The following is a 14,268-nucleotide window of genomic DNA, read 5'->3' as shown; positions in this document are numbered from 1 at the left end:
TTGATAGATTAGTATACAGGACTTCATTTATCATGTGACTTGAATTAGCTAGTTGGCCCACATCTCTGGAATTCTATATGTGAAAGCAAAAACGCATGAAACGAAGCAAGTTTTATAGCCCTAAGCCTGATCTTGTTACAGTTAATTGATATATTATGCTTTCGGCCTTGAATGATTAGCATACACATTTCACTCATCATGTGAACCGAATTAGGTAGTTGGCCCACATCCCTCAGGTTCTGTATGTGAAACAGAATACATACGAAACGAAGCACGTTTTATAGGCTTCTCTTGTCACGGTTAATTGATATCTCATGCTTTGGGCACCTTGTCAGGAGGCTCCTCTCTGGAAGTATTTTAAACTTCTTTCACTCTTGTATATGGTATATACAAAATAGCTGCAAGGGACTATTCTATCTAAAGTGTCTGTCACTTGAGGCTGAATAAACCACAAAGCCCTCCTGGATAACTTGTCACCCAATCCCTCTCAATTTCCCACCTTGAGAAGGCTCCAAAGGGGTTTGGAGAAGGTCATCATCTTTTCAGTTCTTTTTGTTTGCTTGTTTGCTTTTAGTTAAATGGAAGACAGTAATAGCGGCAGAGTTCTCTATATAAAAAAATGCTCTTTTTTTAAAAAAAAATATCATTTTTTAAAGAGTTGACATTATGAAGATGGAATTACAGTTTCGTCCTTATAGGTTAAAAATAACATCTCTCTGTTTTGATACTATATTAGCTTGTGTTATCAAAAGAATGCAGTCTCGTACCTCTGGACAATGATTTAACGTTGTTTGGGGAATTATCCCATCTTCTGTTACGTGTAGGGTATGCTGAGGTGCAGAATCTGTCTTCATTGTTTGTGCAGCTGAAAACTAAATTTGGTTTAAGAATTCAGTTTGCTAAAGATGGCGAGAGAGTGTATATTCAACTCAGTGCTGCTTGGAAAAGGAGAACTTTGGGTCTATGTGGAACATATAATGGAAACTTGAGAGATGATTTTCTGTAAGTTTGATTTCTACTCTTACTTCATTATTCATTTAGTTAGCCCATAAGCAAAACTCAACCCATATGTAAAACCTGAGTAATGATGTGTATTAAATCCAGATATGCAAAGTATTAACCAACATATAGAATATATAGCACTACACTTTATTAGATAAAGCTTAGCTACTCAGTCAGCCCAAATGATCAGTCACTAGAACTTTTCTGGCTATTGTTTATGCTTGGCTAATCTACTGAATTACGTAACTGTATAAAAGCAACCCAACATGATTCTGTATACCCTTGTTGTGACTAGCAAGCATCAAGGAAATGCTCTCCGGTGATCCTGAAAGTACAACAGAGCAACAGGCAAGATGTATAAGCCTATTTAAGTAGCTCTCAAATACAGTGGTACCTCGGGTTACATACTATTCAGGTTACATACGCTTCAGGGTACAGATTCCGCTAACCCAGAAATAGTACCTCGGGGAAAGAACTTTGCTTCAGGATGAGAACAGAAATCGCACAGCGGCAGCGGGAGGCCCCGTTAGCTAAAGTGGTGCTTCAGGTTAAGAACAGTTTCAGGTTAAGAACGGACCCCCGGAACGAATTAAGTACCTAACCAGAGGTACCAATGTAGTTTAAAAGGCAAACCTAGCAGCTTGAACTGTTCTCAGAAGACTACAGGTAGCCAATGGTCAAATGTTACTTCAGTGAGGAAAAAAGAGCCCCCTATTACATTTTCAGACATGTGAGCACCTTCTATGCTCACACTCTTTCACTTGTGCATGCCTCCTATCATTCCTGCCCTGCAGACATGCTGGCTGGAGCTGATGGGATTTGGAGTTCCACATCTGGAGGGAGTCCATTTGCCTACCCTAGGTGATGTCAGGGCAAATAGATTATTCCCAATGACAGGCATTTTCTCTTGGCCTGTCTGGTTCTTCTGCCTAATCACTCTCATTTTCCTCCTCAGATCTCCAGCAGGAATGATCGAAGGGACCCCGCAGCTCCATGCCAACGCATGGAAAGTTTCATCAGCGTGCCATGTGCCCGTCAACATCCCCGTGGTTGACCCTTGTAACATTAACCAACAAAATGGTGCACTTTTACTTGGGGGTTTTGATGTAGATTTATCATAATAGCGTTCTTAGATCCCAGTTCTTTTCCTGTGCCTCAACTTTATTGTCTCCTACAGATGATTTTGAGCTGTTTCTTTAATCTGCCATTTAGATTCAGAACAATCTTTCTGGTAAAGGCAAATCTCTCTCCTGTTTGTTTAAACCCCATTGATTTCAATGGCTAGCATATACACCTAGCTTCCTGGAATGGTGCTCATTAAGGTCAGTAGGATGAGGGTTGTGCATGTATATTTGCATGCATTATGTTTTGGCTAGCCTGTAGTTTTGGTGTAGTGTTATCAAACTTGGCTACTTACTTTTCACAGAGTGCTTTAAATAGTATGAGTACTGCTATGAGCCAAATGTTGCTTTCCCTTAGTTGGGTATGCATCCCAGTGTGATCTCCTCAATCAAGAACTCTTTGCTCCATGTCATGTCTACATCAGCCCAGGATTATACTACCAGCGGTGCCGCTTTGATGCTTGCAAATGTGGGAGCAGCTGTTTGTGCAGTGCTCTTGCACACTATACTTACCTATGCAGCAAGCACGGAGTTACTGTTGACTTCAGATCTCATGTCTCATACTGTGGTGAGTCACTGAACTGTGAATTATTATTATTTTTTAAACTGAAGCATTACTAGGATACATGCATTCTTCAAAACAGAAAAAAACCAAAAAAACCAAAAAACCTCCAAACCCTCAGACTGCTTGTTTCCAAATCTGCCTGGATTAGTAACCCCATACTGAACATTAAGCAGATCTGGACTGTTCTTTAATGTCTGAATTCCTCTGCTCCTTGATTAAGCCGGTAAGATGGAACAGGTACTAGCCTGGTCCTGGGGGGGGGGGGTCACTGAGAATCTACCAGCCTTTCTTTAAGAAGCAAGTGATTTAATGCATCACAAAACCAGCCAGATGCATCTATATATTTAGAAGGGGGAAAAAACTACATGCAAGTTTGAAATGCTCTTCTACAATCTTCACCTGAAATTTAGAATCTTACTATTGGCCAATTAACCCCGACCATAATATATAGCTGGAAATAAATATACAGCATTGGCAACAGATGACAACTACAGTGTTTGGGGCAGTTAAGGTAGGGGGAGGTAGTCACTGATGTATTAGGGTCCTGAGCCACATAAGGCTTTATAGGTCAAACCCAGCACTTTGACATATTGAGCCCAGAAACTAATTGGTAGACAGGGCTGTCAGGCAAGGATTGGTGTTGTGTGCTCAGACCATCTTGTCCTGGTGAGCAACCTGGTTGCTAAATTCTGCACTAGCTGCAGTTTCCAAACTGTCTTCAAATGCAGGTTAGCAGAGCAAGTAACCTGGCCAAGGCACAGTCTGACCCCCTCGTTTGGTAATCCTCACAGAACTCTAGTCCACTGGTTGCCATTAATCTGATTTTGAATTGATTTTAAAATCAATTGATTTTAGAATGCTGTGTTACTTTTATTGTTGTTAGTCGCTCTGAGCCTGGCTTCAGCTGGGGAAGGCGGGATATAAATAAATAAATTATTATTATTATTATTATTATTATTATTATTATTATTATTATTATTATTATAGCATAGACAATAGATGTAAGGCTACTCCTGTCCAGATAGAGGTGTAGCCACCAGATGAAGGCAGTCTACACCACTGAGGCCTCCTGAGGCTCAAGTGACAGTGATGGCCCCGGAAGTACTCCAAGCTATGTACCTGCTCCTTTAGAGGGAATGTAACCTCATCCAGAACAGGCCTCATCCCATCTATCCAGTCTAGAGAACAACCCACTAACAGCACCTCTTGTCTGAATTAAGCTTCAGGTTATTGGCTCTCATCCAGTGCAGTACTGAGACAATATATCAATCTAGCACCAGTCCACTGCCACACCTGCAGGTTTAAAGGAGTATTTGAGCAGTATGTCATCAGCACATTGCTGACAAACATACTCCAAAATTATGGATAACCACATTCAATGGTTTCATGTAGATCAGGCATAAGCCAATTTGGCCCTCCAGATGTTTTTGGACCACAACTCCCATCATCCCAAGCTAACAGGACCAGTGGTCAAGGATGATGGTAGTTGTAGTCCCAAAACATCTGGAGGGCTGAGTTTGCCTATGCCTTGTGTAGATGTTTAACAATATGAGGAATAAAATCAAACCTTGCAGAACCCCCAACTGAAGGTTCCACTCGCTGGGCACCACCTTCTGAATACAAGCATCCAAGTAGGACTGGAACCACCACAGAGCAGTGCCAACTGAGACAGCCACTCCATATTAATGTTTGTAGGAATTAAAAAACAGTCCTGTTCACCTAGGCATTTGAGAACAGAAATACATTATCAGCAGCTTTGACATTATTAGTTTTGTGGATACTCATTTGGTGTTTGTGTGTTTAAGGTTTACATTTTATTGCTTTTATTGTTTTGTTTCTGTTTTTTTTGAAGGAAAGGTCAGATAAAAATCTAATAAATAATGCTAAGGAGAAAGTGGGTTTTGTTAAAGTGTAGCAGTGCATCTTGATGTCTGGGCCTGACATTCTGACATTCGAACAATACATTGTTTATCTGTAGCATTAATGTGCAGAAGTGGTATGTTCTACCACCAGTGCTCCTCTTTCTGTGAGCATTCCTGTTCCTCCCTCTCATTTTTGGATGCCTGCGATCATGATTGTGCTGAAGGATGTAATTGCCCTGATGGAAAATACTTTGAAGAATCTATCAACTTTTGTGTGCCAATGTAAGCCATTTTAAATTTATTTAATTGTATTTTTTTTAAAAGCAAACACATCCTAGTTCTAGCTTTCATAATATTTTTCCTCATTATTGGTGCAAATTGTAGACTTGAAATGGACGGACTTCCTCATCTTCTTATTATAGACTGACTGATGTAATGTGGATGACAGGCAAATCCCATCTCTGCAACTAATAGCAACCGTAACCTGGAAGAATATTGCTTCCTCAAATTCCTTACTCAGCCAGGTTCTGAGCATGAATAAAACTTATCCCTTAATACTTGCTGAGGGCCAAAATCTATGCTATTCTGCATTCTGGCTCTGAACACACCATACATTTAAAGCATATTCTCCACCAGCAAATCATCTTGAGCTTTATCTGAAATTTATCCCCTAAAGAGCTACAGTTCCCAGGATTCTTAAGCGCGGGGGGGGGGGGGCGGGGAGGGTTGACTGTGCTTTAAATGAATGGTGTGTACACACACAGAAGGTTCATGGTATTTTGGCAGAAAACCAAAGCACCTTTCTCTCAGCTTGGTAAAACTATAATCAATTGAGCGACAGGTTGCTACCTTTTCATGGTATGTACACTGAAATCTTTCCCCTGAGACGGGACATTTCATGTTGTCTAATCACAGGGTCTGTCATGTCTGCTCTAAAGACACATTCCTATAGTTGAACTAGTTCTTAGTTTAACAACATTTCAGTGGCTGTTAGTTTCCCAAGCATGCATGCAAGTAACATTTGACTGAACCACCAATCATTAGTTGTATTAATGCCAATAATATTCTAGAGAACAGAAAGAAAACCTCCTTTCTCTAGAACTTAAGGATACACACACAGAAAATCAAATATTATAGATCTAGTATAATCTGAAGGAAAATTTGTACTGTTGATATTAATGAGCAAGTCAGTGATGACTTCAAAGGATATGCCTATTGTAACAATTAGGATATGATGTATGAATTATGCACCACCTTCTGTTCTGTAATACTATATTATAACTGAATTCATAAGCTTTCTTTTATTAGGGTTAGTTGCCGATGCCACTATAAAGGCAGAAGTTTTCAGCCTTGGGAAATTCTACCCACACCATCAGGCTCATGGTAAGAACCAACTCTAAGAGGTTTTTTTTTTTTTTTTTTAAATAATTCATTCAAATTTACAGATTTGCAAGCTGACACTTGTACATATTGTTTTGGATGTGCAGTTCTCAGTACAGTACATGACCAGTTGTTTCTGGAGCTGCTTTACTTATATTTTAATTTTAATTTAATTTAATTTAATTTTAATTTTAATTTTAATAGCCTTTTCCCAAATTAGTCTTGCATGCTCCTCGTCGAGTTTTCATAACTTTCTGTGTAGTAAACCTGTGATATATTAAGGAACAATACATACTATTCTATAAACTCTGAACTGCTTTACTTGTTTGATGCATTGAGGACCAATTCACATGACCTCTTCTATGTATGATGGTGATTGTACGAAGTGCAGAAGTAGGAATTTAGCTTATGTTTCTTGTGGAAGTGTAGACTTCATTCTCTACCCAGTTTGCGTACATGCCAATATGGCCTTGTGAGACTGCAGTATGAACACAATTAGCAGTGGGGTTTTGGAGAAATTCTCCCAGATCTTGGAGATCATTGTCTTAAGGGAGAGGATAGGCTGATCAGACTTAGGCTGCATTCACATTGAAGTTTATTCCATTTTTCAACTATAATGGAATATAGTGCAGGTTTAGCACTCATTTTTTAATACTTTGCAAATGGATTTTTCTGGATGCAAATAACATGGAAAAGAGCACTCAGCTTGCACTGTTGTTGTTGTTGCTGTTGTTGTTGTAACAAAATAAAAAAATTCCTTCCAGTAGCACCTTAGAGACCAACTAAGTTTGTTATTGGTATGAGCTTTTGTGTGCATGCACACTTCTTCAGACTCTTCCGACTCTTCGTGACCCCATGGACCAGAGCACACCAGGCACTCCTGTCTTCCACTGCCTCCCGCAGTTTGGTCAAACTCATGTTAGTGGCTTCGAGAACACTGTCCAACCATCTCGTCCTCTGTCGTCCCCTTCTCCTTGTGCCCTCAATCTTTCCCAACATCAGGGTCTTTTCCAGGAAGTCTTCTCTTCTCATGAGGTGGCCAAAGTATTGGAGCCTCAGCTTCACGATCTGTCCTTCCAGTGAGCACTCAGGGCTGATTTCCTTAAGAATGGATAGGTTTGTTCTTCTTGCAGTCCATGGGACTCTCAAGAGTTTCCTCCAGCACCATAATTCAAAAGCATCAATTCTTTGGCGATCAGCCTTCTTATGGTCCAGCTCTTATTCCACTATAATTCCAGAAGCAGGTTTTATGTCATGTGAAAGCTCAACTATAATGCAGAACTTAACAGTTAGGGGGGAATGTCATGAAAATGATATAAACTGCTGTGTGAATGCAGCCTTGCATGCTTAGTATAATAAGCAATAAGTACAAGTTGATCATTCATCTAACTCATCTATGTTATCCTCAGCTGTCAGATATTTTTGATGTTTAGAATGTCATGCTTATTGCATCTGTAAGTTATACCGCATTTAGTTGCATTATATGACTAACAATGTTATTCTGCTATATAAAACTGTATTTTTGTATTAAATTATTATGATGTGTTTTTTATGTGCACTGACTAGCCAGTGTCTAAATGGAACCATGAGATGCACAGAAGCTGCTGAAGTTCCTGCAGGTAATAAAATTCCTTTAGCTTCTTGAGCAGAAGAGTTCTCAAATGCTTTTTGGTCACTTTATCCGCTGTAGATGCATGGACTGCATGTTCTAAGGAAGGGAGTTTAATCTGAGTCTGGTTTGAATCCCTGCTCACCTGAAAGTGTTCTGCATAGCCATTCTTTTTCATCCCCATTTTGACCTAGATCAGGCTTCCTCAACCTCGGCCCTCTAGATGTTTTGAGACTACATTTCCCAGCATCCCTGACCACTGCTCCTGCTAGCTAGGAATCATGGGAGTTGTAGGCCAAAAACCTCTGGAGCGCTGAGGTTGAGGAAGCCTGTCCTATATCAAAGAACATCAATAAAAGTCAGAGTTTTGGACCAGTGAGGGTGGATTTGCACAGTTATGTTCAGTGAGAACAAGTACAGCATATGTTAATTACTTTGGTACTCTCTATATGGATGTAACATTTCTGAAAACTCTTAACACTTGTAAGAATTAATTGTAAGTGGTTGTCAAGGAAATATAAAAAAACATTTTACTAACTTCATCAAATAAAAAGCGAAGTATAATTCATATTACTCCAACATTTAAACCTCCTGTAACAATATTGTATGGTTTCACATATCCCAACTTGGCTAAGAGAGATCCATCAACAATTTAACATGTTTTGAAGAAACTGATACTGCAACAGTCACATGAAAAACTTAGTTTGACACATAAGAGGGTTTTTGATCAGCACTTGAAATGAGTGCTGCTTTAAAGCTTAAGATATCAAGTGTCTGTATTCATGACTGATTTGCAAAATTCTGGCAATCCTGAATGCTTTCAGATTGTATCCATTCAGAAAATGTGCGCCAAAACGACCAAAGAATTTTAACCACTTGAAGGGTAAAGAAAGTGTTACATTTGTAGTTAGCAGAATATGTTGTTGATGAATTGTGTTGAAAGATTAGGGCATGAACCGGCAAAAATTAAGTACTTTAAAGTGTATTTGATTTCAAGGGATAGTTAAGCATATGCTGATGTCATGTATTTTGCATTTTGAATTTGAAGCTCCCATGTGCCCTGAAGAAAAGATCTACTATGACTGCCGGTCTCATGTGCCTGGCTTGCCATCTGCTGGAGTAAATTGTGAGCTTTCCTGTGCAAACCTTGCCATGAACTTCACCTGTGCACCATCTCCACCGTGTGTGAGTGGTTGCATTTGTCCCCCTGGGTAAGTGCTTCTGAGATCTAGAGTACTGGAGAAGGAAATTGCATCTATGGATTTGATTTTTCTTTCTTTGGCTAATACTGTTGCACGTTTCTCAACTTCTCAAATGGTGAGAAGTTTCAGGGACTAGAGCTTATAGGTTTTTGTTTCCTTTAGATCAGAGAGTACTGGAACTTTATTTATTTATTTGCACACTACCCAATTAACAATGTCTTCTGGGTAGTTAAAAACCATATAAAAGACAACCAAGGAGAGACAGTTCAAAACCAACCACACAGTACAAATCATGATGCCACTGCCAAAAACGTCCCTTCTCTGCTTAGCAGCCTGCATCTGAGGATCTTTGGGTCCAAGTAGGTAATTGTTGGAGAAGGTCGTAACCTGGCCTGAAGCCACCCAGTGCATTAATAGTTAAAGCAAGCACTTTGTATCGGACCCTAGTGAATACTGGTAAAATATTGATCTGATCTGGTCAGAATGAGCAGTCCCATCTTGCTTTAATTTGGAACAGCTGAAGTTTCCAGGCAATTCTCAAAAGCATTCCCACATATAGCACATTACAGTAATCCAAGCAGGTGATAACAAAAGCATGGCTAATGGCAGCAACGCTATCTCTGTCCAGATCAGGGCACAGTTGGTATATCAGCTTACGCTGATAAAAGGCACTCTGCACCATTGAGGCCTCTTGTGCCTCTAGCGACAATGACAAATCTAGGGCATCCCAAACTGAAAGACTGCTCCGTTATGGGGAGTGTAAGTAGAAAACCACTCAACTGGGCAGACGAAGCACCTACTAACAGCTCTTCCATCTATCTGGATTGCATTTCAGTGTATTGGCCCTCATCCAGTTCATTACTGCACTTAGGCACTGATTCAGAACATCTGCTGCCTTCCCAGGAGCAGGTGAAAAGGAGACACACATCTGGGCATTTGCATAAAGTTGACACCTCAGGCCCATTTAATTTTCCAGTGCTGTTGTGCTCCTGTTTGAGAGAGTGCGCTTTGCCACTGGGAAACTTTTTTTTTCTCTTTAGCTGCAGAAAGAATTCACTCCCATCAGTATTTTGAAATACAGTGGTACCTCAGGTTAAGTACTTAATTCGTTCTGAAGGTCTGTACTTAACCTGAAACTGTTCTTAACCTGAAGCACCACTTTAGCTAATGGGGCCTCCTGCTGCTGCCACGCCGCCGGAGCATGATTTCTGTTCTCATCCTGAAGCAAAGTGCTTAACCTGAAGCACTATTTCTGGGTCAGCAGAGTCTGTAACCTGAAGCATATGTAACCTGAAGTGTATGTAGCCCGAGGTACCACTGTACAGCTTTCCTTCCAACTTCCAAGCTTTTAGTGATAGAATTAAATGTTGTGTGGTATGTGACTGTGCAAGGATAAAGGGTGCTTATTGGGTAATGATAATAATAATCAGCGGTGATGATTGATACAAATGAATTATTTCTTGATTGATTAAATTTATATAACACCCTTTACCTGAAGATCACAGGTTGATTGACAGCATAAAGAGGAGTTTAAAAAGATGAGAGACCCAGTCACATATTTCTGGTGTCTCATTTAGTTTGACCCTCATCTGTATCTATGGCAATAAGGTGGGTGTTGAGCATATACACACTTAGGACCATCAGAGAATGCTTCTGCCTTTTGTAATAATGCAGTAGACATAAATTAGATTATTTGGGAAATGGAATGACTCCCATCTTTAACACCAGCACAGCCCTCATACTCCCAGAAAAAGCAGACAGTGAAGAAAACAGCATGCAGGTGCAAACTCTCAGCTGCCAGCAGCAGTATGAATCTGTGGTTATTATAATATGTGTGAAAACTGTGATGGAAGTGAGCTGAAATATATATGCCTTGTGCATGTTTGCTGAGAAGGAAGCCCCATTTACTACTTAAGTAAGTGTCCAAAGTCCATGAGTGTCCATGTAGTCTTGCTTGGTAAATTGTATAGACCAGTTATTAAATATCACACCTGGTAAATTATAGCAAATGCTGAAATGACTGGCAGACTAAGTTTACCATACTATTGAATGGCATGCCATTCAAACAACCACTATCTGGTACGGAACTGACCTCTTCTGACTCATGCGAAAGCATCATTGTGACTGCATATAGGTAGATTTCTCTTTTGAATTCGTGGTTTTGTTTCTTTGAAGGATGGCAGAGCATAAAGGAAAATGCTACGTGCCTGACAGTTGCCCATGTACCTGGAAAGATTGGGAATATTTGTCAGGTGAAGTGATAGCTACCCCTTGTTACAGATGGTAAGCAGTTTTTATTTCCTTGTGGGTTTTAAAGTTATAATTATTTTTAGTGTTACAGATAAGATTATCTGACCATAGATATGCTCCCTAATTCATGTATATTTAAAAATAACTTTTAATTTAAAAAATAAATAAATGCAGTTTAAAGATCATATAGTATTTCAGTAAATAGATTATTTATTTAATGAAATTTATATACCACCCAACTATAGGTAAATATAAGATATACATTAAAATTGTCAAATGCTTCTAAATTCCTCCATGTGATCATGCTAGATGAGAGGGGAAGGGGGAGTGCTTGTTCTCTTCATACTAAGCTTAATTTAGCAAACACAGCAACTGCATATTCTACAATGCCATTAAGGGCACACATTTCCATTTATGCTGCTGACACAGACACTAAGCTATGAAAATGTGCCATGTTTTCATGTGCTGATTTGTAGAAGAAGCCTGCAGAACAAATTTCGTTTTCTTTGGAGCAGAGACTTGTCCTTTTGTGGCCCCATGTAAGTGATACAAGAAGCTATACATTCTCTGCTATAAATTCTCTCTCTAATGTTTTTTGTTTCATGACAAGAGTGTCACACTTTCATCTTCCACTCGTAAAAGCTCTCCAATCAGAATACCTTCATTTTCCCTCCTCCACAGTATTTGTCGGCGTGGGATATTTAATTGCACATATTATCCTTGTCCTGCTGTTTGCACAGTCTATGGGGACCGGCATTATTACACCTTTGATGGACTAGAGTATGATTATGTCAGTGACTGCCAAGCTTATTTGGTAAAGGTAAGGAGGCATTTTGTAAATGCTGAAGAGACACCCCTCTGCACTGGCTTTTAACATCTGAGATGTATATTTTGAAGACCCACCTTATTTCTGTGATAGTAAGTTGTTTTTAACATTGCGGTTTAATTGTTGTAACCCACCCTGGGACCTTAGACTGAAGGATAAGTAATTAATAATCATAATAGTAATAATAGAATGCATGGTCTGTTCAATTACAAAAGTTAGAGATATTATATGTGCAGCAATATATTTATATAGCCTAGACTAAGCCTATACATCAAATATAAACTAGTTTAGAACTGGTTTGCTAGCACTTCTGGGAATTCCAGCTCCAGATTACTGCATTAGAATTCTCCAACAGAGATCCTTAACACTCTCACACACTCATCATTCCTAAAGATCCATGGCTAGATGCCCTAGCAATTTAGTGGACACAGATTTGTAGAGGCATGACCCTTATGTGTGTCTCTTTTTCTGAGATGTCAACATGAATGCTGAGAAAATATTTAAAAAAAATGTTTTTCCATCCTTTACTAGGCATATGGGTTCACTGCATTTTGGCAATTCCTTTGTCATGTGCCACAAGTGTTTCATATTAAGTCACTTATTCTACCTGGGACATTAGGAGTTCTAAAGTTCAGGAGAGAAGTTGGCATTCACAAAAACAAGATTCGTGGCACATTGCCTGCAGCCTTTTCATCCAACAAGCAAGATGACACGGGTGATGAAAACGCTGCCTGTGTAGATTCGCGATATTAGAAGTAGCCTTGTTATTTTTTAGACAGGTGCAATGCTAGCCCTACCTAGACTCCTTTTCAGACTTCGGCTTTTTTCAAAAAAAGGGATGATCTGCTGTTTCATAACAGCTAATTTGTTCTTAGGATTTGGACTGCATGAGACTGTTGAAGGATTCCTCTGGCCTTACTGGAAGTTTGCTAACTGTAGTCTAGACTAGGTATTCTCAGACTATGTCGTAAGGGACCTTTCTAGTTGATCTAGGAGTTTCTTGATTATATGGGGAGGCAAATTCTCCACACAAATGGAGGTGGCAGGACCATGTATCATATACCCATCATATAAGGCCAGAAATGAAGCAAAACTCCTACATAAACTAGTGATTATTCCATTGGCCTACTACGTGATTAGTCAAGGAGAGCCAGTGTGGAAGACCAGATAGATAGTCAACCTTCAACAAACATGCTCACCACAGTAAGTGTGACACTGCCTTCTGGAGAGCAAGATCAACAGCTAGTCTTCCTCCTAACTTTGAATCTGGAAAGTGGGCACAATGGTCCTAGCAGTTGCATGGTGATCTCAAGCATCTCACCAATTCCATATCTGGGTTTGAGGCTTCAGAGTTGTTTAGCATCTATGTGGCAAGAGCCTCAGCCACACAGCCCTACCCACTTGCAGGTCTTCCCTGCTTAGAACAGGAAAGTGAAGTGGAGAAAAGCATTGGATACTGTTACCTAAATGTCTCCCAATAGCACAAACTCTGTCATTCTGTGCTCCTTTGGGAAGCAGCGCCCAGTGGGATATTGGATGCTGCTTAACAAAGGTGTGCCTTTCCTTAGAAAAAGCAGCAGGAACTTGACAGTTTTTTGCATTGCCAATGAGACCTGCCAGAAATTGTAGGCTCCAGTGGATGGTGTCTCAGACCAAGAAGACCTGGACTGAAATCTCTATTGAGCCATGAGACCTATTGGGTGAACCAGAGGCACTCACCATATCTAAGTGTTCTTCTTCTTCTTCTTCTTTGGCAATCACTCATAGCTGAGTAAGATTGTCTTCCATAAACACAGTTTTAACAGTGGGTCCATAAGTGACTGTGGAGGCCAATTCTGGATCCACACGTCCTTCCACAGTGGAGACATAGGTTTCTGGGTGGGAGTTGATCATAGTGAAGGTTTGCCGAGCGTACCTTCCTCTTAGCACATTTCTCCCTTGTGTTCTGAGTTTGAGTGTCTTCAAAGCCCATGACACCTTTGGTAAAGGCTGCTCTCCAATTGGAGCACTTGCAGGCCAGTGTTTCCCAGTTGTCAGTGTTTATACTACATTTTTAAAGATTTGCCTTGAGAAAGTCTTTAAACCTCTTTTTTTGACCACCAGCATTACGCTTTCCATTTTTAAGTTTGGAATAGAATACAGTGGTACCTCGGGTTACAGACGTTTCAGGTTATGTGTTTTTAGGTTGTGCACTGTGCCGAACCCGGAAGTACCGGAACGGGTTACTTCTGGGTTTCGGCGCTTGCGCATGCGCAGAAGTGATAAATCACGCTTTGTGCATGCACAGAAGCGCCGAACCGCGACCCGCGCATGTGCAGACGCGGCGCTGAGGGTTGCGAACACTGCGGGTTGCGAACGTGCCTCCCACACGGAGTTCCGGTTGATCACGGACCGAAGACGCAAGTAGGAATTTTCTCTTGGACAGATTCCGAGCTTTAGGAGGAAAAAAGA

General features: G+C 40.2%; 1 protein-coding gene across 1 annotated transcript in view; it reads left to right on the top strand.

Annotated features, from left to right (window-relative positions):
• Window positions 1-14,268, top strand: part of OTOGL (otogelin like) — an 85,828-nt gene that overhangs the window by 20,180 nt on the left and 51,380 nt on the right. Inside the window, exons 17-25 of the mRNA XM_081879445.1 lie at window positions 825-1,002; window positions 1,958-2,082; window positions 2,482-2,691; window positions 4,667-4,832; window positions 5,859-5,933; window positions 7,497-7,549; window positions 8,588-8,750; window positions 10,917-11,024; window positions 11,673-11,811. Of these exons, the coding sequence (XP_081735571.1) occupies window positions 825-1,002; window positions 1,958-2,082; window positions 2,482-2,691; window positions 4,667-4,832; window positions 5,859-5,933; window positions 7,497-7,549; window positions 8,588-8,750; window positions 10,917-11,024; window positions 11,673-11,811 (1,217 nt within the window). The remainder of the gene's footprint in view (window positions 1-824; window positions 1,003-1,957; window positions 2,083-2,481; window positions 2,692-4,666; window positions 4,833-5,858; window positions 5,934-7,496; window positions 7,550-8,587; window positions 8,751-10,916; window positions 11,025-11,672; window positions 11,812-14,268) is intronic.

Source organism: Podarcis erhardii, assembly GCF_964252035.2.
Source record: "Podarcis erhardii genome assembly, chromosome: 10".
NCBI classification, from domain to species: domain Eukaryota; kingdom Metazoa; phylum Chordata; class Lepidosauria; order Squamata; family Lacertidae; genus Podarcis; species Podarcis erhardii.
The sequence above is the reverse complement of the archived record's forward strand: the minus strand, read 5'-3'. Positions and strand labels throughout refer to the sequence as shown.